The sequence below is a fragment of the Metopolophium dirhodum genome, chromosome 6 (assembly GCF_019925205.1).
Source record: "Metopolophium dirhodum isolate CAU chromosome 6, ASM1992520v1, whole genome shotgun sequence".
NCBI lineage: Eukaryota > Metazoa > Arthropoda > Insecta > Hemiptera > Aphididae > Metopolophium > Metopolophium dirhodum.
Genome location: NC_083565.1, coordinates 5,492,884 through 5,518,571, shown reverse-complemented (window position 1 = coordinate 5,518,571; position 25,688 = coordinate 5,492,884). Strand labels below are relative to the sequence as shown.

The 25,688-nt window shown below is 27.5% G+C and overlaps 1 protein-coding gene across 1 annotated transcript; it reads left to right on the top strand.

The window, feature by feature from the left end:
* The first annotated feature begins 26 nt into the window (after positions 1-26).
* On the top strand, positions 27-3,544 carry LOC132946956 (something about silencing protein 10). Its single transcript, XM_061017081.1, has 10 exons — positions 27-183; positions 1,079-1,232; positions 1,592-1,835; positions 1,893-2,011; positions 2,076-2,238; positions 2,334-2,451; positions 2,526-2,705; positions 2,779-2,960; positions 3,037-3,191; positions 3,277-3,544. Exons 1-10 carry the CDS (start codon positions 167-169, stop codon positions 3,367-3,369), a joined length of 1,425 nt encoding a protein of 474 aa, XP_060873064.1. The 5' UTR covers positions 27-166; the 3' UTR covers positions 3,370-3,544.
* The last annotated feature ends 22,144 nt before the right edge of the window (positions 3,545-25,688 follow it).

The window sequence follows — 25,688 nt, the reverse complement described above, 5'->3', positions numbered from 1 at the left end:
TAGTACTATCTACAGTCGTTGTTACTTGTTAACCTCAAACTTCAAAGACTCAATATTGACAATTTAAACCATAGTAGTTTTTATTACTTTTGGAATATAGTATATAATTAATAAAATATAAAAAAATAATAGAAGATTTAAATTGAGCAGCATTAAAAAAACTACAATGAAAAAAAAACCTTGGTAAGTACATTTGAAACAATATTAATTACCTATGTTTAAATTAAATTCATAATATTATGTTGGTTAGTTATTTTATCTGAAATACCTATATTCCATTTTCAAAATGTATCTAAAATGATAATGATTTATATTAAATTATGTCTCGTGTGGTTAATGAATATGATTGTATGTACCTAGTTTATTAGTAAATCTTGAACTATTTTTATTAATTCAATATTATTAGGTAGTGGGAAAATCTTAAGAAATCTGTAAAGATTTACAACAACTGTAAAAAATAAATTTAGTTAGTGTCATTTATTTTCTATGTACAAATATATTTTCACATTTACCTACTCTATTATTTTTCATTTCTAAACATTAGTAACTATACTGTATACTATACAGTGTATTGGATCACCTGTTGTACTAATAATTAACATCACTTCTGATCTTGAAATCTTTCCATATCTTCAAAAACTTTCAAAATATATATTTAGCATAAATCATCTTCTAAATCATAGTATCAAATACAGTAAATACACCTTTATATTATTGCACAAATTGTTTTAGATGAATATATTGATTTTATAATAGTTGTGTTTTTTTTTTGGAAGTACAATATTTAGAGTATTAAAAAATGCTTTGATTTTCAACTTAGAAGGTAGTTACTGGTAGTAAATTGGATCTAGTTGGTACTTTTGAGAGGTGAAAATTGAAAATTCAAAGTATTTTTATAAATAATTAAAAAACGAAAATTTTAACACATCCAGTTTTCAATAGACTTGTTTTTTTGATGGAACTCAAAAACTAAATCATTGATACTCAGAATTTTCACAAAATGTTAATATTAGCAGTTACCTACTCCCTCACTCCCCCTGTACATATTATATTTTTTAATGTAAATAACTTTTTTTAGGGGACGCAAACAAGTGGAAAGCGATGATGAAGCTTCAGTAGATTTTGATGGCGAAAATTCAGAGAGTGATTATGATGAGAATGAAAAGCTCCTGCTAGAAAAGACAAGAAAAGAACTAGCTCAAGGACCATATGATTCAGATGAGGAGAGCGAAGTAATTCATTTTATGTATTAATATTGTGTACAATTTGTATATTTAGTTACTATGTATACATTTTAACAAATAATTCAGTCAAAATATTGCCAAATTATCTACTCTTTAATTTAATCTTAGTTCTTACACAAACTATATTTGTTCTCAATATTTCTTGAAACATTGCATTTTTCTTAGAAAAAAAACTGGATTGTAAAAATATATATTTAAATAATAATTTATAGATATAATATATAATAATAATTTATTTCTAACTTATAAGCTTATTGATTTTCACATGTTGAATTATTTAAGATCTTTTATTTATTTTTAAATAATTATAACTAAGTAAAAATCTTAAAGTGTACAATTATGTCTAGGAAGAAGTATTTCCACTACGTAATAAACTAGATCAGTATGAAGACAGTGAAGAAGAAGAAGACGAAGATGAAGAAGTTGAAAATGATATTGAACCGAATTCTGATGACAGCGAAGAAAAAAATATTAATGATAGTGATATAGAAGGTGCAGAAAGTGGTTCAGATGATTTACCTAACGATAAAGCATGGGGTCAACTAAGAAGATCATTTTATAACACGGATTACTTAGATAAGGATCATGGAGGTAACATAATTATATTTAATTATTTTATTTTTATAAATTTTAATAAAATATATTTAGGCTTTGAGGGGGAAGAGGATGAAGAAACTGCTAAAATGGAAGAAGAAGAAGCACGTAAAATTCATCAAAGAATGATGTCTGAATTAGAAAATGTGGACCTTGATGGTGAACTTTTTATTGTAAGTTATTGTAAATAAAATTAATTTACAGAATGTTTGATTTATTAATATTTATTATTTCTAGGGGACTAAAGTAACAGATAATGTTAAAGAAGGTGCTGACACAAATGACATAACACAAATGATGACAGTTAAAAAAGATTTGAGCTCAATGAGTGATCGTGAAAAAAGAAAATTGTTGATGAAAGAATCACCTGAACTTTTTGGACTAATCACGGATTTCAAAAGTAATTATTTCTTTTCATTCTTTTCTTTTAAATAAGAATTCAAATAATCTATCATATTATATCTAATAATATAATTATTTATTATTATATCATAGCCTACATGGGGAGCGTACAAGATAAATTATCTCCTTTTTTGAAGTTGGTTAAATCTGGTGACATACCAAAAAGTCGGTTTACAGAATATATACAATGCTATTATGAAATTATATTAAAGTAATTATTCTAATATTTTATATCAATAATAATTGTTTAAACTATTAATTTCTACATGTTTATTATTATTTCAGTTACTGTACCAATATTGGGTTCTATTTTCTAATGAAATCTGTTCGTAAACCAGTGCAAAATCATCCTATTATGAATAGATTACTTCGATACCGTGAAATGTTATGTGAACAAAATAAACATTTTGAAACATTAATATTACCTCAGATTGATCAAATATTGTCCGATATCAATATAGTAGAGTAAGAAATTTTATAAACTGAATAATTTGTTTTAAACAAACATTTTATGTGCCTAATATTTTTTTAATTTTAGATCTAACCCTAAGGCAAGTAAAAATAAATCTAAAAAATTACTTAATCTATTGACAAAACCAGTACAGAAAGCTGTTCATATTATTAAACCCAAGGAAAATAATCTGGATAATGTGATTGAGAACCAACCAAATAAATTTGAGGATAGTGCAGATGAAGAAGAAGATGAAACAGAAGTTAAAGGTATATTACTAATATAATATAAAGATTAAATCTGTGTTTAAGCTGGTGTTTCCATAACAAATTATTTATTTTATAGAAGAACCAATAATGACCACTGATGAAAAACGTGGTATAACCTATCAAATAGCTAAAAATAAGGGACTGACACCTAGACGTAAGAAAGAACTTAGAAATCCAAGGGTGAAAAATCGTATGAAATATCGTAAAGCAAAAATCCGTAGGAAGGGACAGGTACGCTTAATAAATATTTAAATTTTATGTACGGAGTTTCATATTACGATTATAATTATTAATAATTGTATGTTTTTCATTTCAGATTTCAGAGCCACGTAAAGAAATTCGTCGTTATGATGGAGAAATCTCTGGTATTAAAGTTAATCTGTCTAAGAGCATAAAAATTAAGGCCTAGTTTGTTGTGTTTTTGTTTATGGTACGTGTTGGTCAATTTTTTGACAAATAAGTCCAAATTTAAAAAAAAAAAATCTATTTTTATGTTTTTAAATAAATAATAATATTTAGCCTAAATCAAGCATTGCATTAGTTCTTGAAATAAAATTAAATATTGTTATACATAATATACATTATACATTGTATTTCTTTGTAATAATTTGTTATTTACTATACTCAATTCAGAATCAGAGTGACCTACTATAGGCTAACAAAAATTGATCTTTTAAAGCTTTTAAATATATTTAAGAAAATAAGGATCATATTTTCAATTGTTTAAATGTGGTTCATGACTTAAGGAGTAGCCTGTGACAATGCAAACTTTTTATTTTCAAAGAAGAATTATTACTCTTTATCCTCTTAATTAATTATTTTGAAGACCTGAATATGTTGGATGTATCTAAATTAAAGTTGAAATTTCAAAATAGTAGTTTGTACAAATATAATAATAAATACTAGATCTAATATTACATGGACAGGCCTTGTTATTTTCAATCATGTTTTATTCTTGAATAGCCGAAATGGTGCCAAAACATAACTTTTCCTTGACAAAATAGATTTATATCGCTAGAAACACATCACTCTTAAGATGTTTACTTTTGAATGGTGTATTTGGCTTTTGTTTTCATATTATATTTCTAGCAAAGTGATGGTTATTTTTTGTCTGGGTTGGTTATCGTCCACGACAGTCGATGATAGTCGATACTGTACGTCTGTACCAATAATATTATAGATACATAATATAAATAGTTATTAACATGTAAAACATATTATATGTTCATAATTTTTTTATAAGAACAACTTATGAATACCATTTACTTGGAAGGACTTTTGTCGATGACGATCAATGACTGTACAAAATATAAAAATAAGGAAATAGCACAGGGATAATAATGACATTAATTAATTTAATTTCATAGTTTTTTTATTCGATGTAATCAAGGAACCAATTTTGTGTGGATTCACAGGCAACCCTCGTCCCAATGTCATACTACGAAACACTAAAGCACTAAACAATAAAATAAGTGTCTAAATATTATAATGTTGTGTTTATTATTTAATTTACTATATGTGTAGGTGGTGCAGGGGACAAAGTTATAAGTTCCCTGCGGGTTAGGTCCTATGAAATTGATCCTCTATATAGAACAGTCAACAGTGTTATCTGAATTAAATCCGTCCTCACTTTTCGTTCCAATCGAGCACTGATAACGACTAAGTACTTATCGACAGTTATCCTCATGTACACCTCTCAATCAGAAGGTACCAAAATTTGGTTGTAGGTCTTTTTGTATGGTCGGGTTAAAAATAAGATATTAGAACGCAGACACTTTGTACTATTATATAAAATTATATAAAGTATATACACCAAGCTGAAACATGATCACATATAGATTGCTATTTAAATAAATATTTGCGTAAAAATTCCCGTTTTTCCTTAATTTTTCTTTTGTTTTTCACATCGCTTTTGAAAACTACTGGGAAATTAAAATATTGACCTCCCCAATGCACCAACGATATTCACTTTCCCATCGAACAAGATACTGAAGTCGAAAATCGAAGCATTATTTCGACTACTTATCGTGTACACAGACACAAAAATAAAAAAATAAAAAAAAAAAACACATCATTGTAAAATCAATACATTCATCGTTTCACTCAGAATCTAAAAAAAGCCATCAACAGGTATGTCGCCAATACCTATAATCGAAAAAAATTAACATTTTTCAATTTTTTTTTCTATTAACGTAGAGATCGCCATTTAAATAAATAGGATAGCTCTGTTTGAGAGGTTAAAATCAGCTCCTTCCTTTACAAAATCTAAGTAACTTAATCGTCGTTTTAAAAACTGTTATCAATCAATTTCCTATTTAGAATATACATTTTTGCAAATTTATCTATGCAAAATTATTACTCGACGCTGCCTTAAACTATCTAGCTTGGTTTTGAAGTTCGCTCGGAAATCCTTAGACCACGAAATTGTCTAAAAGTAAAATTTAAAAAAAAAAAGCCATCAACAGGTATGTCGCCAGTACCTATAATCGAAAAAAATTAACATTTTTCAATTTTTTTTCTATTAACGTAGAGATCGCCATTTAAATAAATAGGATAGCTCTGTTTGAGAGGTTAAAATCAGCTCCTTCCTTTACAAAATCTAAGTAACTGAATAGTCGTTTTAAAAACTGTTATCAATCAATTTCCTATTTAGAATATACATTTTTGCAAATTTATGTATGCAAAATTGTTACTCGACGCTGCCTTAAACTATCTAGCTTGGTTTTAACGTTCGCTCGGAAATCCTTAGACCACAAAATTGTCTAAAAGTAAAATTTAAAAAAAAAAGCCATCAACAGGTATGTCGCCAATACCTATAATCGAAAAAAATTAACATTTTTCAATTTTTTTTCTATTAACGTAGAGATCGCCATTTAAATAAATAGGATAGCTCTGTTTGAGAGGTTAAAATCAGCTCCTTCCTTTACAAAATCTAAGTAACTTAATCGTCGTTTTAAAAACTGTTATCAATCAATTTCCTATTTAGAATATACATTTTTGCAAATTTATCTATGCAAAATTATTACTCGACGCTGCCTTAAACTATCTAGCTTGGTTTTGAAGTTCGCTCGGAAATCCTTAGACCACGAAATTGTCTAAAAGTAAAATTTAAAAAAAAAAAGCCATCAACAGGTATGTCGCCAGTACCTATAATCGAAAAAAATTAACATTTTTCAATTTTTTTTCTATTAACGTAGAGATCGCCATTTAAATAAATAGGATAGCTCTGTTTGAGAGGTTAAAATCAGCTCCTTCCTTTACAAAATCTAAGTAACTTAATCGTCGTTTTAAAAACTGTTATCAATTAATTTCCTATTTAGAATATACATTTTTGCAAATTTATCTATGCAAAATTGTTACTCGACGCTGCCTTAAACTAACCAGCTTGGTTTTAACGTTCGCTCGGAAATCCTTAGACCACAAAATTGTCTAAAAGTAAAATTTAAAAAAAAAAGCCATCAACAGGTATGTCGCCAATACCTATAATCGAAAAAAATTAACATTTTTCAATTTTTTTTCTATTAACGTAGAGATCACCATTTAAATAAATAGGATAGCTCTGTTTGAGAGGTTAAAATCAGCTCCTTCCTTTACAAAATCTAAGTAACTTAATCGTCGTTTTAAAAACTGTTATCAATCAATTTCCTATTTAGAATATAGATTTTTGCAAATTTATCTATGCAAAATTATTACTCGACGCTGCCTTAAACTATCTAGCTTGGTTTTGAAGTTCGCTCGGAAATCCTTAGACCACGAAATTGTCTAAAAGTAAAATTTAAAAAAAAAAAGCCATCAACAGGTATGTCGCCAATACCTATAATCGAAAAAAATTAACATTTTTCAATTTTTTTTCTATTAACGTAGAGATCGCCATTTAAATAAATAGGATAGCTCTGTTTGAGAGGTTAAAATCAGCTCCTTCCTTTACAAAATCTAAGTAACTTAATCGTCGTTTTAAAAACTGTTATCAATCAATTTCCTATTTAGAATATACATTTTTGCAAATTTATCTATGCAAAATTGTTACTCGACGCTGCCTTAAACTAACCAGCTTGGTTTTAACGTTCGCTCGGAAATCCTTAGACCACAAAATTGTCTAAAAGTAAAATTTAAAAAAAAAAGCCATCAACAGGTATGTCGCCAATACCTATAATCGAAAAAAATTAACATTTTTCAATTTTTTTTCTATTAACGTAGAGATCACCATTTAAATAAATAGGATAGCTCTGTTTGAGAGGTTAAAATCAGCTCCTTCCTTTACAAAATCTAAGTAACTTAATCGTCGTTTTAAAAACTGTTATCAATCAATTTCCTATTTAGAATATAGATTTTTGCAAATTTATCTATGCAAAATTATTACTCGACGCTGCCTTAAACTATCTAGCTTGGTTTTGAAGTTCGCTCGGAAATCCTTAGACCACGAAATTGTCTAAAAGTAAAATTTAAAAAAAAAAAAGCCATCAACAGGTATGTCGCCAATACCTATAATCGAAAAAAATTAACATTTTTCAATTTTTTTTCTATTAACGTAGAGATCGCCATTTAAATAAATAGGATAGCTCTGTTTGAGAGGTTAAAATCAGCTCCTTCCTTTACAAAATCTAAGTAACTTAATCGTCGTTTTAAAAACTGTTATCAATCAATTTCCTATTTAGAATATACATTTTTGCAAATTTATGTATGCAAAATTGTTACTCGACGCTGCCTTAAACTATCTAGCTTGGTTTTGAAGTTCGCTCGGAAATCCTTAGACCACAAAATTGTCTAAAAGTAAAATTTAAAAAAAAAAGCCATCAACAGGTATGTCGCCAATACCTATAATCGAAAAAAATTAACATTTTTCAATTTTTTTTCTATTAACGTAGAGATCACCATTTAAATAAATAGGATAGCTCTGTTTGAGAGGTTAAAATCAGCTCCTTCCTTTACAAAATCTAAGTAACTTAATCGTCGTTTTAAAAACTGTTATCAATCAATTTCCTATTTAGAATATAGATTTTTGCAAATTTATCTATGCAAAATTATTACTCGACGCTGCCTTAAACTATCTAGCTTGGTTTTGAAGTTCGCTCGGAAATCCTTAGACCACGAAATTGTCTAAAAGTAAAATTTAAAAAAAAAAAGCCATCAACAGGTATGTCGCCAATACCTATAATCGAAAAAAATTAACATTTTTCAATTTTTTTTCTATTAACGTAGAGATCGCCATTTAAATAAATAGGATAGCTCTGTTTGAGAGGTTAAAATCAGCTCCTTCCTTTACAAAATCTAAGTAACTTAATCGTCGTTTTAAAAACTGTTATCAATCAATTTCCTATTTAGAATATACATTTTTGCAAATTTATCTATGCAAAATTATTACTCGACGCTGCCTTAAACTATCTAGCTTGGTTTTGAAGTTCGCTCGGAAATCCTTAGACCACGAAATTGTCTAAAAGTAAAATTTAAAAAAAAAAAGCCATCAACAGGTATGTCGCCAGTACCTATAATCGAAAAAAATTAACATTTTTCAATTTTTTTTCTATTAACGTAGAGATCGCCATTTAAATAAATAGGATAGCTCTGTTTGAGAGGTTAAAATCAGCTCCTTCCTTTACAAAATCTAAGTAACTTAATCGTCGTTTTAAAAACTGTTATCAATCAATTTCCTATTTAGAATATACATTTTTGCAAATTTATCTATGCAAAATTATTACTCGACGCTGCCTTAAACTATCTAGCTTGGTTTTGAAGTTCGCTCGGAAATCCTTAGACCACAAAATTGTCTAAAAGTAAAATTTAAAAAAAAAACCATCAACAGGTATGTCGCCAATACCTATAATCGAAAAAAATTAACATTTTTCAATTTTTTTTCTATTAACGTAGAGATCGCCATTTAAATAAATAGGATAGCTCTGTTTGAGAGGTTAAAATCAGCTCCTTCCTTTACAAAATCTAAGTAACTTAATCGTCGTTTTAAAAACTGTTATCAATCAATTTCCTATTTAGAATATACATTTTTGCAAATTTATCTATGCAAAATTGTTACTCGACGCTGCCTTAAACTAACCAGCTTGGTTTTAACGTTCGCTCGGAAATCCTTAGACCACAAAATTGTCTAAAAGTAAAATTTAAAAAAAAAAGCCATCAACAGGTATGTCGCCAATACCTATAATCGAAAAAAATTAACATTTTTCAATTTTTTTTCTATTAACGTAGAGATCACCATTTAAATAAATAGGATAGCTCTGTTTGAGAGGTTAAAATCAGCTCCTTCCTTTACAAAATCTAAGTAACTTAATCGTCGTTTTAAAAACTGTTATCAATCAATTTCCTATTTAGAATATAGATTTTTGCAAATTTATCTATGCAAAATTATTACTCGACGCTGCCTTAAACTATCTAGCTTGGTTTTGAAGTTCGCTCGGAAATCCTTAGACCACGAAATTGTCTAAAAGTAAAATTTAAAAAAAAAAAGCCATCAACAGGTATGTCGCCAATACCTATAATCGAAAAAAATTAACATTTTTCAATTTTTTTTCTATTAACGTAGAGATCGCCATTTAAATAAATAGGATAGCTCTGTTTGAGAGGTTAAAATCAGCTCCTTCCTTTACAAAATCTAAGTAACTTAATCGTCGTTTTAAAAACTGTTATCAATCAATTTCCTATTTAGAATATACATTTTTGCAAATTTATGTATGCAAAATTGTTACTCGACGCTGCCTTAAACTATCTAGCTTGGTTTTGAAGTTCGCTCGGAAATCCTTAGACCACAAAATTGTCTAAAAGTAAAATTTAAAAAAAAAAGCCATCAACAGGTATGTCGCCAATACCTATAATCGAAAAAAATTAACATTTTTCAATTTTTTTTCTATTAACGTAGAGATCACCATTTAAATAAATAGGATAGCTCTGTTTGAGAGGTTAAAATCAGCTCCTTCCTTTACAAAATCTAAGTAACTTAATCGTCGTTTTAAAAACTGTTATCAATCAATTTCCTATTTAGAATATAGATTTTTGCAAATTTATCTATGCAAAATTATTACTCGACGCTGCCTTAAACTATCTAGCTTGGTTTTGAAGTTCGCTCGGAAATCCTTAGACCACGAAATTGTCTAAAAGTAAAATTTAAAAAAAAAAAGCCATCAACAGGTATGTCGCCAATACCTATAATCGAAAAAAATTAACATTTTTCAATTTTTTTTCTATTAACGTAGAGATCGCCATTTAAATAAATAGGATAGCTCTGTTTGAGAGGTTAAAATCAGCTCCTTCCTTTACAAAATCTAAGTAACTTAATCGTCGTTTTAAAAACTGTTATCAATCAATTTCCTATTTAGAATATACATTTTTGCAAATTTATCTATGCAAAATTATTACTCGACGCTGCCTTAAACTATCTAGCTTGGTTTTGAAGTTCGCTCGGAAATCCTTAGACCACGAAATTGTCTAAAAGTAAAATTTAAAAAAAAAAAGCCATCAACAGGTATGTCGCCAGTACCTATAATCGAAAAAAATTAACATTTTTCAATTTTTTTTCTATTAACGTAGAGATCGCCATTTAAATAAATAGGATAGCTCTGTTTGAGAGGTTAAAATCAGCTCCTTCCTTTACAAAATCTAAGTAACTGAATAGTCGTTTTAAAAACTGTTATCAATCAATTTCCTATTTAGAATATACATTTTTGCAAATTTATGTATGCAAAATTGTTACTCGACGCTGCCTTAAACTATCTAGCTTGGTTTTGAAGTTCGCTCGGAAATCCTTAGACCACAAAATTGTCTAAAAGTAAAATTTAAAAAAAAAACCATCAACAGGTATGTCGCCAATACCTATAATCGAAAAAAATTAACATTTTTCAATTTTTTTTCTATTAACGTAGAGATCGCCATTTAAATAAATAGGATAGCTCTGTTTGAGAGGTTAAAATCAGCTCCTTCCTTTACAAAATCTAAGTAACTTAATCGTCGTTTTAAAAACTGTTATCAATTAATTTCCTATTTAGAATATACATTTTTGCAAATTTATCTATGCAAAATTGTTACTCGACGCTGCCTTAAACTATCTAGCTTGGTTTTAACGTTCGCTCGGAAATCCTTAGACCACAAAATTGTCTAAAAGTAAAATTTAAAAAAAAAAAGCCATCAACAGGTATGTCGCCAATACCTATAATCGAAAAAAATTAACATTTTTCAATTTTTTTTCTATTAACGTAGAGATCGCCATTTAAATAAATAGGATAGCTCTGTTTGAGAGGTTAAAATCAGCTCCTTCCTTTACAAAATCTAAGTAACTTAATCGTCGTTTTAAAAACTGTTATCAATCAATTTCCTATTTAGAATATACATTTTTGCAAATTTATCTATGCAAAATTATTACTCGACGCTGCCTTAAACTATCTAGCTTGGTTTTGAAGTTCGCTCGGAAATCCTTAGACCACGAAATTGTCTAAAAGTAAAATTTAAAAAAAAAAAGCCATCAACAGGTATGTCGCCAGTACCTATAATCGAAAAAAATTAACATTTTTCAATTTTTTTTCTATTAACGTAGAGATCGCCATTTAAATAAATAGGATAGCTCTGTTTGAGAGGTTAAAATCAGCTCCTTCCTTTACAAAATCTAAGTAACTTAATCGTCGTTTTAAAAACTGTTATCAATTAATTTCCTATTTAGAATATACATTTTTGCAAATTTATCTATGCAAAATTGTTACTCGACGCTGCCTTAAACTAACCAGCTTGGTTTTAACGTTCGCTCGGAAATCCTTAGACCACAAAATTGTCTAAAAGTAAAATTTAAAAAAAAAAGCCATCAACAGGTATGTCGCCAATACCTATAATCGAAAAAAATTAACATTTTTCAATTTTTTTTCTATTAACGTAGAGATCACCATTTAAATAAATAGGATAGCTCTGTTTGAGAGGTTAAAATCAGCTCCTTCCTTTACAAAATCTAAGTAACTTAATCGTCGTTTTAAAAACTGTTATCAATCAATTTCCTATTTAGAATATAGATTTTTGCAAATTTATCTATGCAAAATTATTACTCGACGCTGCCTTAAACTATCTAGCTTGGTTTTGAAGTTCGCTCGGAAATCCTTAGACCACGAAATTGTCTAAAAGTAAAATTTAAAAAAAAAAAGCCATCAACAGGTATGTCGCCAATACCTATAATCGAAAAAAATTAACATTTTTCAATTTTTTTTCTATTAACGTAGAGATCGCCATTTAAATAAATAGGATAGCTCTGTTTGAGAGGTTAAAATCAGCTCCTTCCTTTACAAAATCTAAGTAACTTAATCGTCGTTTTAAAAACTGTTATCAATCAATTTCCTATTTAGAATATACATTTTTGCAAATTTATCTATGCAAAATTGTTACTCGACGCTGCCTTAAACTAACCAGCTTGGTTTTAACGTTCGCTCGGAAATCCTTAGACCACAAAATTGTCTAAAAGTAAAATTTAAAAAAAAAAGCCATCAACAGGTATGTCGCCAATACCTATAATCGAAAAAAATTAACATTTTTCAATTTTTTTTCTATTAACGTAGAGATCACCATTTAAATAAATAGGATAGCTCTGTTTGAGAGGTTAAAATCAGCTCCTTCCTTTACAAAATCTAAGTAACTTAATCGTCGTTTTAAAAACTGTTATCAATCAATTTCCTATTTAGAATATAGATTTTTGCAAATTTATCTATGCAAAATTATTACTCGACGCTGCCTTAAACTATCTAGCTTGGTTTTGAAGTTCGCTCGGAAATCCTTAGACCACGAAATTGTCTAAAAGTAAAATTTAAAAAAAAAAAGCCATCAACAGGTATGTCGCCAATACCTATAATCGAAAAAAATTAACATTTTTCAATTTTTTTTCTATTAACGTAGAGATCGCCATTTAAATAAATAGGATAGCTCTGTTTGAGAGGTTAAAATCAGCTCCTTCCTTTACAAAATCTAAGTAACTTAATCGTCGTTTTAAAAACTGTTATCAATCAATTTCCTATTTAGAATATACATTTTTGCAAATTTATCTATGCAAAATTATTACTCGACGCTGCCTTAAACTATCTAGCTTGGTTTTGAAGTTCGCTCGGAAATCCTTAGACCACGAAATTGTCTAAAAGTAAAATTCAAGGACGTTCATACTATGGTGCAAAAAAAGTGTTTTCAAATTAAAAAAAAAGAAATTAAGGGAAAATGGGAATTTTTACACAAAAGCGGTTGTTGATAAAATTTATTTTGTTTTTATAGTGTACCTAACTCGAAAAACCCGTAGATTGAACCCTATATAAACATAATATATTATATGCAATTTTCACCGAATGTTTATACTCTCAACTCTCATATGTTATATCAAAAAATGTATAAAATATTTTAATTCTTTTAGAACTATTTATATAAGCACATATAAGACACTCTGAATTTTTATTTGTTTTATTTTAATTATTGTCAGTAAAAAAATATTTGCCGGCGGTCACAAAAAACTTGAAATGTATAGTCAAGCGAGTTCTTCATTAGTTGTTATTTGTGTAATTTTAAAAAAATTGAGCATATAAACTAGCAATAGTTTTTTATGAACGCCTGAATTAAAATGCTGAGAACATTCGTAAAAATCATGAAAATTTGCAAATTATTTTCAGTTAGAAATTCATAAAAAATATTCTTTTTACTATCTAAAATGTATCTGAAGTCACCCGTAAACTAACGATTTATCATTGAAAGATTTTCTTATTTTGTTCTAATTATAAAACAAATAACTGTAGGAACCTATATATAGATTCTTGAAAAATTTGCCAATTATTTATATTGGATTTTTCTATTTCTAGTTTTAAAATGATTTTGACTTTTTTGAGCTATTTTATATGAGACATTTTAAATTTGATATAATAAAAAATAAAACTTATATTAATAAAAACATGTCACTTCATCAAAAAACTTAAAAAATATAATACAAGGTTTCTCATATTAAATTGTTAAAATAGTACCTAGTTCAAAAATATTATAGAGCATATCCAATTTTTTTGTTCTATAAGCATAAAGTTCTATTAAGTTCAAATTTTAACAAAATTCATCATAATCGCTAAAATTTTCAAATTATTTTGTAAAATGTTATTTAGTTGAAAAATTATAAAATGTTAAACTTACATGGGCGCATGGCTAAAGATTCAAAATTTAAAATGTTATTCTTATGAGTAGTTCATAGTGTAACTCTTAAATATATTAACAGTTTTATTTTTAGTTATTTTAAGTTCAAAATCAATTGCAAACGAAATTAGATATTTAAACGATGAATATATAAAAGATTTGTAATTCAAAATCATTATTCGTGGGGGACTTATAAAGTTATAACGTATAAAATTATAAATTTTACCACGTGCATTTTCAAAATATTAGATTCATGCTATTACCTGTATATATTTATACCATGGTACATGCATGAACATTGAACATATATTTTATTCTGTTCTACGGTAAGGTATTATTGACTCAAAAGTTAATAACAAATTACAATAATTATTATTATTATATAATACTAGCTGGACACCTCAGTGCGTTGCTATTGCTAGGTTTTTGTGATTATGGGAGTGGTATACATTTTTAGGTAGGCAATCTACCCGCGGTAGATCGCGGACCCCACGTGGTGGGTACGTAAGTGTATAATTTAACTCTAAAGTACCCATCATAGTTATACAATCAATTAATACACAACCCTAACCTAACCTAATTGTACTAAAATCCGATTAATAAAAAAAACCAAATATTCGTATGTATAGATAAAGGAAAATAAATAAAGTAAAAATAAGAAAAACGATTCTGAGCGAAAACGGTCAGCCAGCCTATGATATTACTAAGTATATTTGATGATATTATTGTAAATAAAGTAATTTATATATTTGCTTATTTACGTGGAACCTTGTTCCAATCCTTAGCTACAAAAGTTGAACATTTCATACATTTTTAACTACAAAATAATTATTAAATTTTGTCAAAATTTGAACTTTAAATGCTTATAAAAAAAAATTTTGACTACGTATTTTTAATATTTTTCAACTGCTACTGTAACAATATATCAGGAGCCTTGCATTAAATTTTCACGCTTTTCTACCCAACAAATAAAATTTTATTGATATTTATAGAGAAAAAAACTTAAAAATTGAAAACTGACAATGTCTGTAAACAGCTCAAAAAAAGTCAAATTATTTTCAACATTTTATCGTGTATAGAAATGCTAATATAAACATTCAGTGAAATTTTCAAGTATCTACAGTCATACGTTTTTTAATTACAACAAAATAAGAAAATGTATACACAAGAAATCGTGTTTTTCCAAATTTTTCTTTTGTTTTTCATGTCGTTTTTGAAAACTACTGGGAAATTTTTACTATCAGAAAAGTTACTGTTGAAGAAAATCCAAGCACTTTTACTGTCCTAAAAGGTGATGACAGACACAAAAAAAAAACACATCATTGTAAAATCAATACATTCATCGGTTCACTCAGAATCTAAAAACAATGTAAAACAATGCAAACAATTTGTCCACCGATAGATCCCACCTTGGTATTTTTTTTAAGTATTAACAATTATTTTAGAGTAGTTTTTGGTGATTTTTCCATTTCTGTAATTATAGTAAGAAAAAATTAATAAATTTATTGGTAATAAACTAATTAGTAATTAGTACTAATTACTAACAAAAATGTAGGTACCCCTATTTGCGCCGCCACCGAAACTCTGTGATAAGCAGTCTTAGGTACATTTATAATATCAAACCAAGATATTTTATTTATTTATTTATTTATTTATTTTAGAATAAAATACAAAAATCAAAATGTATATTATTATCAAATTATATCATAATAATATAGTACCTACTATAATAGTAGTATATTGCACGTAATATACCTACACAATTTAACCTACCTACCTATCTATATAGGTAGGTACTTGACTTATAATATCTTGGTATAGTTAATAACGAAATAATATTTGATAATATATTATAATGAGTATATAGGTAGGTATATGCAATGTTTTTGGCATAAATTAATTCAATCTACTCAGTTTTTTTCTTTATTTTAACTTTAATTTTTGGTTCTTTGAGATTTTGAACGGATTTTTTTTTAAATATATGACTATAATAGTATTTTGTATTATATGTATATGTGAAAAACACACAGCTTTTTTTATACCGCAACCAAATGATAAAATTTCAGAATATTTAATATTATAATGGAGCCCCATTCCAGTTTCAGCCCATTATCATGATTGGCAATTTGTGACATTAACTGCAGTTTGAAATAAACCATGAAAAGGTTTAAAGTGTATAAAAATATTATAGGTACACTGTCACACTGATAGATATACACATAAAAGTGATATAAAACGAATATAATTTTTTTTTCTTTTACGAATCGGGGTGATATAATAATATAATATAATATTGGTTTTATACGGCGTGGCAAATATAATATATAATATTGTATATTTTTTGATCGTTAAGCAAATATAACTATACATCAAAAGTATTTTCAAGGGTAACAAAAATGGGTTTCGATGTTCAATAACCGTTTTAATATTATTGCATGTACGAGGAAATCGTTTAATATCAAAGGTGAAAGACAGACTTATATACAGTACCTACGATGTCCTTTAGAATTTTCGCTCGGATGGTCCGAATTCTAATAAACGCAGCATTTCTCGACGGGCGGTCGCTCTTGTCCAAATCTTTAGGTAACAAAAAAAAAAAGCATTTATAATACATAAACATTCTTCAGTACACGTCGAGACTGGACGATATAAAAATTTAACTATATAGTATAATACACTATACGATAGCCGATATAGGTACCTCATCGTACATATATATACATCACACAACGTGTATAAATACTTATAGGTAATAATGCGGTACAGGCTGGTCATTTAATATCATACAAGAAAAAGATATAAAATTGGATAAGAATCGATTATAATAAAATATTTTTTCCACGTATTACATTACATTTATAGAGTATATATAGGTACCTATTACATTATTATGTTTTATTTTAACGACATTTGTCGCTTAAATCCTGTTCACGAACCGCCAATAAATTGTATTGCTATTCGAATAATAGGCATACCTAAATACATTTAATATATACAAATTGTAAATGTTAACATTTTATATTAATTCTGATGAGTCTCGTCAATGATGCAGTATTGCAGGGTTTTATTATTTAATTGATAATTATTATTATTGCTTAGTAATTTCCACGGTTATCTATGTAGATATTCTAGGTCTCTATAGCATATATTTATTTCCTAATATACCTACAACCGTTGTCCCTAAAATGGGTTTAAGTATACTTGGGAAACTTTTAAATTTCATTTTTACCTAACCTAACTCAACTTTCAAACGTATGCAGGTTGTTGGATTTTAAAAATATATAGTAGCAAAGGTACCCACATTTCTGGTCTTGACATCGAATGACACTTATGTCTATTACAATATGTGCCTATATTATTTTCTTCTGACCTATATATTACAGCCGAACATTGTTATCTCCGAATCGTCCAAACCCCGGTCCCTAGAATATTATAAAATTGTATATTATCCTTGGATAACTCGAATTCTTGACCAACTCAAACTTTCTAGCCGGTCCCATCAACTTCGATTTAACCACGTTTAACTGTATTTTTAAAAAGATCTTCTTTTAAATATATATATATATATATTATAATAATAATAAAAATATTAGTGCACTTTTCCTCAATAATTAATGGTCTACAGTCTACACTGTTGTCGAGTCTTTATACTAAAAAAATAGGGATCTTTCCTAATAATAAGATTTTATACTATTATATAATATAATATTATTATTATTTTATAGTTAAAAATGTAAAAAATATTAAATTTGCATAGCTAAGAATCGAAAATTTAGAACAAGATTTCTACAAGTATTTCATACAGTAATCAAAAAATATATAAAATACAGTTTTAATTTCAAATTTCAAGCTCATACATTTTGTAATAATTTTTAAGAATTAGCGATGAGTGCGAGTCGTGAGTGGTACTTTTATAGCTTTTACGCCTATATGTTATAGTTTAAAATGTTCAATAATTTATATTATATAGGTATCTACATAAGTGCATTATTTTACTTTGTATTATAGCGGTGTATAAAAAAACCACAGGGCTTTTTGGTCCAAGTACGAGACGGAAAAGAAATAGACAATACATATAAATCGTATTCGAGATTGTTCCTGGGCAAGGTGCTGCAGGTCGTCGTGCTAACCTCATCTTATTCTGACCATAGGCGTAACTAATGGGGGGGGACCAAGCCCCCCTTAGATTAACCGGTTGCGGGTTGGTAAAAACTTTACTCGTACATATAAGAAATAATATAATAGGAAAATGGATGACCTAGAAATATTATATTACAATAGTTGAAAATAATTAGAGCTCTTTGTATCAGAACTAGACGTAAAGGAGCACGACGATCTGATGTCTTGTCTATTTCTTTAATATTTTACTTGGACAACGGTTTATCTGAGAGCTCTATCATTAAGATATTTTCATTATTATACCAATTATATTGTATAACGTATTATACTATTTATATTAAATACTATTCTACTAAATATTTGATTGTCAATTATTATAAAATCACGTAGTTATATACTAATAGTTATTTATGACAAGTTAAACGTCCACCCTCCATCACGCTATATAATAAAATTTACCAGTAAAATAATTAATAGACAATATTGTCGTGTTTGTAATTGATCTTTGTATAGCCATGTATGGGGACCACTATATCAATATATTTACATTTAAAAGGTAGGTAATGAATAATATAATATCGTAGGTATATGACATAATGCGTATAGGTATACCTATTTATAATGTTGAAGTGAAATGAAATAAATAAATAAATTATTGCTACATGATTTTTTTATTATGACAACTTTTTACTAAATTATTGGTTGTTAACAGTGTTATTACTTTGATTATTAGTTTTTTTTGCTATAATCTTGCAGATAAATTCAACAACATATTGTCTTAGTTTTTTCCGTTGGTAGCATATGGTAGGTGTATAATTAATTACGTTTATTATTAATTTCATAACCATATTGTGTATATCATTCAGTAATACGCAATAACATGTTTCATACTTATACATGAATAATTTATTACAATGTATTCAATCATTTGTGTTATAAACCACTCATAATATTATACGAAGGACGAAACATATCTACAGACAATATTCTATTCTATTTGGTAAAACCAATAGGTATAAACACTTAGGTACATCATAACAGGCAATTACCTATGAATTACTTATCTGCAGGAAATAATAATATGATGGATATATAAACGTATATGTTAGGTAAAAGTTAATTTATAAACATCAGAGTCGGTTATTTTCTACTCTATTATTCATACTTTTATGATTTATTGTGTAACATATTAAGATAAAACATTTTTTATAAGCAAAACTCGCCCTTAAACCTATTAATACAAAACATGTATTTTTTTTACTCCAAATAAATTGTATACTCCTCAATAGCAATGGTTATACAATTGTCATATTGTATTATGTTAAATATAGGTATATGTATAAAACGTAACATCAAATTCCCTTAGATGTTGCAGACAGATTTTTGATAAAATAAGTATATAATATTAACTGTACCTGAAACAGTGACACAAAGCTATTATTATTATACCTAGGTATCCATTTAAAAACCAACCAAAATTAAAGTATGGCATAGAATTAATGTTTCGATGACGGATTTCGAACACGAAATTATTATTGAAAGGAGTTATAATTTGTTGTACTTCCTAAACTTTTTAGTGTGGTTTTATAGTGAATCTTCGAGGAATGGAGATAGTGTTATTATGCTTATTTCCTTGGTAATTTATGTAAACTATACTGTTGGTAAAAGCCAGTGGATACTGCGGTGTAAATGAAAAATTGTTCTGGTAGTTTATTGATTAATATCTGATTTTAAGGTTACCTATAGTGGATATAAATTGTGATTTCTATATAAGTTTTTATATTGGAGGTGTTTGTGTAGAAAATATTATTGTTGTTTTTTGCGGTTGAAGTATTTCTTGTAAGTGCGGATATATAATTTAACAATTTGAATTTATATTTAATTTTTTTAATTTTGTTGGTTCAAGATTTAGGTTGGCGGAATTTGGTATTCCATAGGCGTAGATCTAGAAATCTGTCATTGGGAGGGAGTTAGGGCTAATTTTTTTCAGAAAAATGCAATTTTAGTACAATACAGAATATACCTATATACTTAGATAAAATATTATAAAGATAAGTGGATAGGTCTAAATAACAATGGTAGCAATTTTATTTATTCAGTGAAAATTCGCTATACATAGGTATAACGAACTTCCATTTAACACAATTTTCCGTTTAATGAAATATTTTTGAGAACCAAACCAGAACCATATTTATTTAATTCTATTCAACGAAATTCTCTATATAATACGAATTTTTTACGCCCCAAGAGACTTCGTAATATGGAAGTTTCACTGTATTTTTAATTTATGTAACTTAAGACATATAAACTATACCATTATACAAATAAATACATAATATAATATACCTAACATTTTCTAATGGCAGGGTAGGGGATTTAAGCCCCTTACCCCCTCCCCCTACATTCATGCTTGGTGTTCTATTAAGAATATAATTTTGTGGTAATACTTATGTTTTTTTTTTTATTATTGAGTTTAATTTGATATTCTATTATTTTTTATAGATACTTGATAATTAGTATTCAAGTATATAATATGTATTATATATACGCGATTTAATATCACTCGTTTTTATGAAGGTATAAGAAATATTCATATTTTACATTTAAACATGTACCTAACTAATATATTTCAATAGTATCATATTTTAATAGTTATCAATTATTATGTATTATGACTACTTATACGCCAATTATAATACCTGTGTCGTTACTGCAGCAGTAGACGCATGTCGTCGGTGTAATATTCTCCGGGTAACTATACCTAAATCAACAACCAATTTAATAATAATTAATATGAATATGTATATAGATAAATCTGCCACAACAATGTCAACTTAAAAATTACAATTTAAAAACTTGCCATAAAAAATAACACAGTTACTATACATAATTATATAGTTATTCTACTACTGTAAAATTAAGTAAAAGAAAAGTTAATTTAATAGATTTAAGGTTTCTTACCGTAGCTCATAGGTATTGAACCTATACAACTAAAATGTTTTAATTTAAAAAGAGGGAAACTAGTCAAAAAAGCTTAAGAACATTCTTACATACCTATTTACTAAACACTATCAACAATAGTAAAATATAGTTGGAAAATTTCAAATTTGATATAAAATTCTTTCTGATTTATTGGTGTTAAATCATACCTACTAATAGCTTTAAAATTCGATTTACTGAAAACCTACACGTTTTTCAGTTTTTGAGATACTATACGCTCTTTTTGTACATATTATATTATAGCCATATAGGCACTGACGCAATGCGATTGCGACATAATATTTAAGCAATTAAATAACAATTATCTGGCAATGGCCCAAATGCCGAGGTTTATGTTAGTAATAATACTAATAATTATGATAATAATTTAATCATAGAAAATACCTATAATTAAAATTTAATAATCGGTTCTGTCCTCTATATTGATGAGTGCCAGAGAATACACATAGTTATGTACTTTTCCATTTCCATTAAATATTCTTATTCTTTCTCGAAAAGGATGCAGCAATGAGGTTCTAAAACTCTGTTAAAATCACGTTGTATATTTATAAGTTGAATCCTTTCGATAGGCGGAACAAAATACCGTCAAAAATGAGTTGTACCCAAAGTCGTTATGAATTAAATATTATTGTAATAATGTGTTTAGAAGTCACCTATAATAATAATATCGTCTCTGCGTGCATTTACACGCAGAGAATAGGAGTAGGCGTCGAGAGAATTAAGATAAAATCGCTTACTACAAACTATTTATATGTTAATTTATTTAAATTGTGTATACACAGACATTTTACTTACCTTTATATATTATGTATATTTATAATAGTTATAATAGAATAACAAAAACGTAACAGTTTCCGGTCGAATTTTTGGTGTTATTATTAATATATATTATATGGCATACAATATTTGTTTATCTCCATTATTTTCAAATCATATTAAACACATTACTCAAATTATAAATCAATATTGCATCTATATTATTGTGATTTAAAATATTAATAATAATTAATACGATTCTGTTTATATTGTTAATTGCGAAATAAAGTTCTTATGAATATAAGTTAACGACCTTATTAACTAATAAGTATAGCTGGTATAAATAACAGTAAGCGATTATAACTTTTCCGTCTCTATATTGTACAGATATGCTTGGGATTATTTAAACAATTAACACTATTATTATAATCAAAATGAAATTAAACTTTAACATTTTTTTTTACATAATCTTAAATAAATATGTTTAACAATTATATATATTTTACATACTAGTTATAAATTATCTATACTTTACATGTTAATGGAGTCACTTCCAATTAAGTGGCTCTTGCCTTATTCTATAAAATCTTTAACTAAGTCATATGGTTTCAGACGCTTAATTATACGCGTCTTATTTCCTTGGAGTTGTTTAATAATTATGACCAATTTATTGACATGGTGAGCTATATAGTCTCGTCTCGTGTTTGCGAGCTAACCTTTGGATTTCGTCTGCTATTGCAGGCAGCATCGATGAACTGTGTAGTTTCTTTTGGACCGGTATATAGGCAGTGATGGTCCGAAGGGCGATGTTTTGACAGCGTTGTATTACACCGATGTTAGACTTCCTGGCACAACCCCACAGTTGAATGCCATAAATCCAAATCGGTTTTATGGTAGCTATACATACAGGAGACGTTTGTTTTCGATGGTTAACTCGCGGAGTGGGGTCCGACTAACCGCCAAAAAGTTTTCACATATTTTTCTTTAATCTGAATTTTATTCCGACGAGCGTGGTGTTTCCAGTTTAGACGTGAGTCAAGGTTGCCAATTGATTTCTGTAAGTTATCAGTCGCAATGAGCTGACTCTTACGTTTAAATGATAAAGCCATGGGAAATTTTAAAAATAATAATAATCTTAAATCATTAATAAACAACTATATTTGTATCGTTATTTTTTAAGTTTTTGAATGACTGCAACATGCATTTTGGATATATAGTGAGTGTAGATAGGTAGATGGACTTTGATGAAACCCCTTGTATAATAAAAAGTACTTATGAGTTTTAGTTATAAATGTATAATAGCTGGTACTTAAATATAACTATATAAGTATATTTTAAATTTCGGATACCAACGTAAAATGTCAATCCGCTCATTTTTAATCATGTCTGCAGTATAAAATTTATTAAACAATACAAATATACCCAAACCAAAAACATATATTTGTTTTTAATTGATATTAAAACTTATTCTTGACATTTATAATACAATAATATTAATCATTATAATTATAAAGATAATTATGCTGCAATAGTTTTAAATCATTAAGAACTAATCTAATATGACATGGATATTCATATTCAAAATTAGTAATAATCTAAACAATCAGATAGTATAATAATGATGCAGAAAATATACAATATACGTACACATTATATATAATATCGTTAGAGAAAGAGAAAGAGAGATCATCATGGACTAATAGAATGGTTCAAAAAGCATGATCACTCATTTCTTCTCCTTAAATAATGCTGAAGTTATTCAAAATTTGATTTTTGGAATTTTCAAATTAACTTAAAGATCATATTATTTTAAAATTCTTGAAATTGTTTTGTATTTTGTAAAATTACAACCCGCCCCCCCCCCCCCTTCTACTGTAAATTATTTAGCGGGAACAAATCAAAATATGTACGAGTTTAGTTTTTGAGTTATTTAACTTTGTGTACTTACTAAGGATAATAATTAATAGGTCTATGACAATGAGTTACCTATATAATAATATACACATGAGTTAGTATAAATTATCAATTTCATATTTGGCACTAATACAATATGTTCGATCTATATATGATATCATCCAGACGAGGTATATTAATATAATTAGTATTATAATAAATTGATCAATAATACATGCGGTCTATACACATATATATTATATTAAATTGTACAATATATAAATATGATAAACAATAAACGTAGACCATTGTTTAAATATTAATAAGGCTATAATACATAATATGTAAGCTAATATTTGAAAATTTCATAATCGAGCTAATATCCTGCAGGTATAGAGTTTTTATCTAACCTATTATAGGACTATTTATATTTTAGGTATATATAACGAACGCTCAAACATCAGACTCTCAAATAATTATATTATATATTATAATATTCACTCGCCCAAGCGGATTATGTCGTCGATAATATAGCTGTACTTGTGGTATTTTATATAATAATATAATAATAATTAATAAGTTTGTTTCCGATCAATAATACTTTTCGAGAATTTTATACAGTCCTCCGTTATATTGGTATAATATGAATTACGAAGATTGTAAATTTTTAGTACCTATATAGATCATATTACATAGAATATGACTGCCATACCCGTTTTTTTCTTTCATTATATTTCTCGCAGGAGGTTAAAACAATAATCATATGTATTATATATATTTTATAAGTTCTTGTAGTTACTTAGGTATATTTTCTATAGGTAGGTACTTATAAGATATCTAAATAGTCTACAAAATTATGTTATATAGCTATATAGCCGTATATATAGTTATAGGGATATACCATTTACCCATTTATACCGACAGGTTCTAAACTAATAATATATTAAAATTAAAATAATATAACTAAAAATATCTACCTATACGCCATCCATGGCAATATATATTATATAATATTATTATTACTAGCTGATCCCGATCACTTCGTTGCCCGTAAAAAAAAATTGTGATTGTTCAACTCCTTTTGGGTGCAACTCAGTGTCTCAGCTGCCTCCCCGGTAGGCAATCCGATCACGTCGGATCGCGGATAATGTGCGAAAATTTGATTTGATGTATTATGCTTGCATCTGATCTGCCAATGGCAACCAAATAATAAATACCTATACTATTTCTCCTATACAACCATATATAGCGACCATTTATAACCAAAAATTTCCATTGGAAATCTGGAAATCACAATTTGAGCACCTCCCCTGGTGGGGATAGGAGGGTGAAAAATACTTTACGACCCTGCATATTCTCATACCTATGAAATATACAAAAAAATGTCTTTAAAATCAGTCGAGCTGCAGTAATAACGGAAGAGTTCGTACAGCAGCACAACACCGTGACACGAGATTTTTATTTGTTATATATAGTTATATATAATATATATATATATTTACACATTTATATATTATATAATAATATAGTACCTACTTATTTTATTATTATTACTATAATCATTTATAGCTACTTTAGTAAAAACTATAATCAACTATATATGTTCAGCATTTATTAAAATACATAACTATTAGCGCTGTACAATTATTGTGAACGATTATAACAATAATTGTAGCTATTAATATTAAATAACATCATAAATGCAAATTATTAATTAAGATAACGAAGAAATTATAAATAGAAGCTGCAGATAGCTGATATGAATGTGCGTTATGAAGAAAATTATAATATGTGTGTGGAAACATAAGTTGAACAATATTGAGCAATACAATA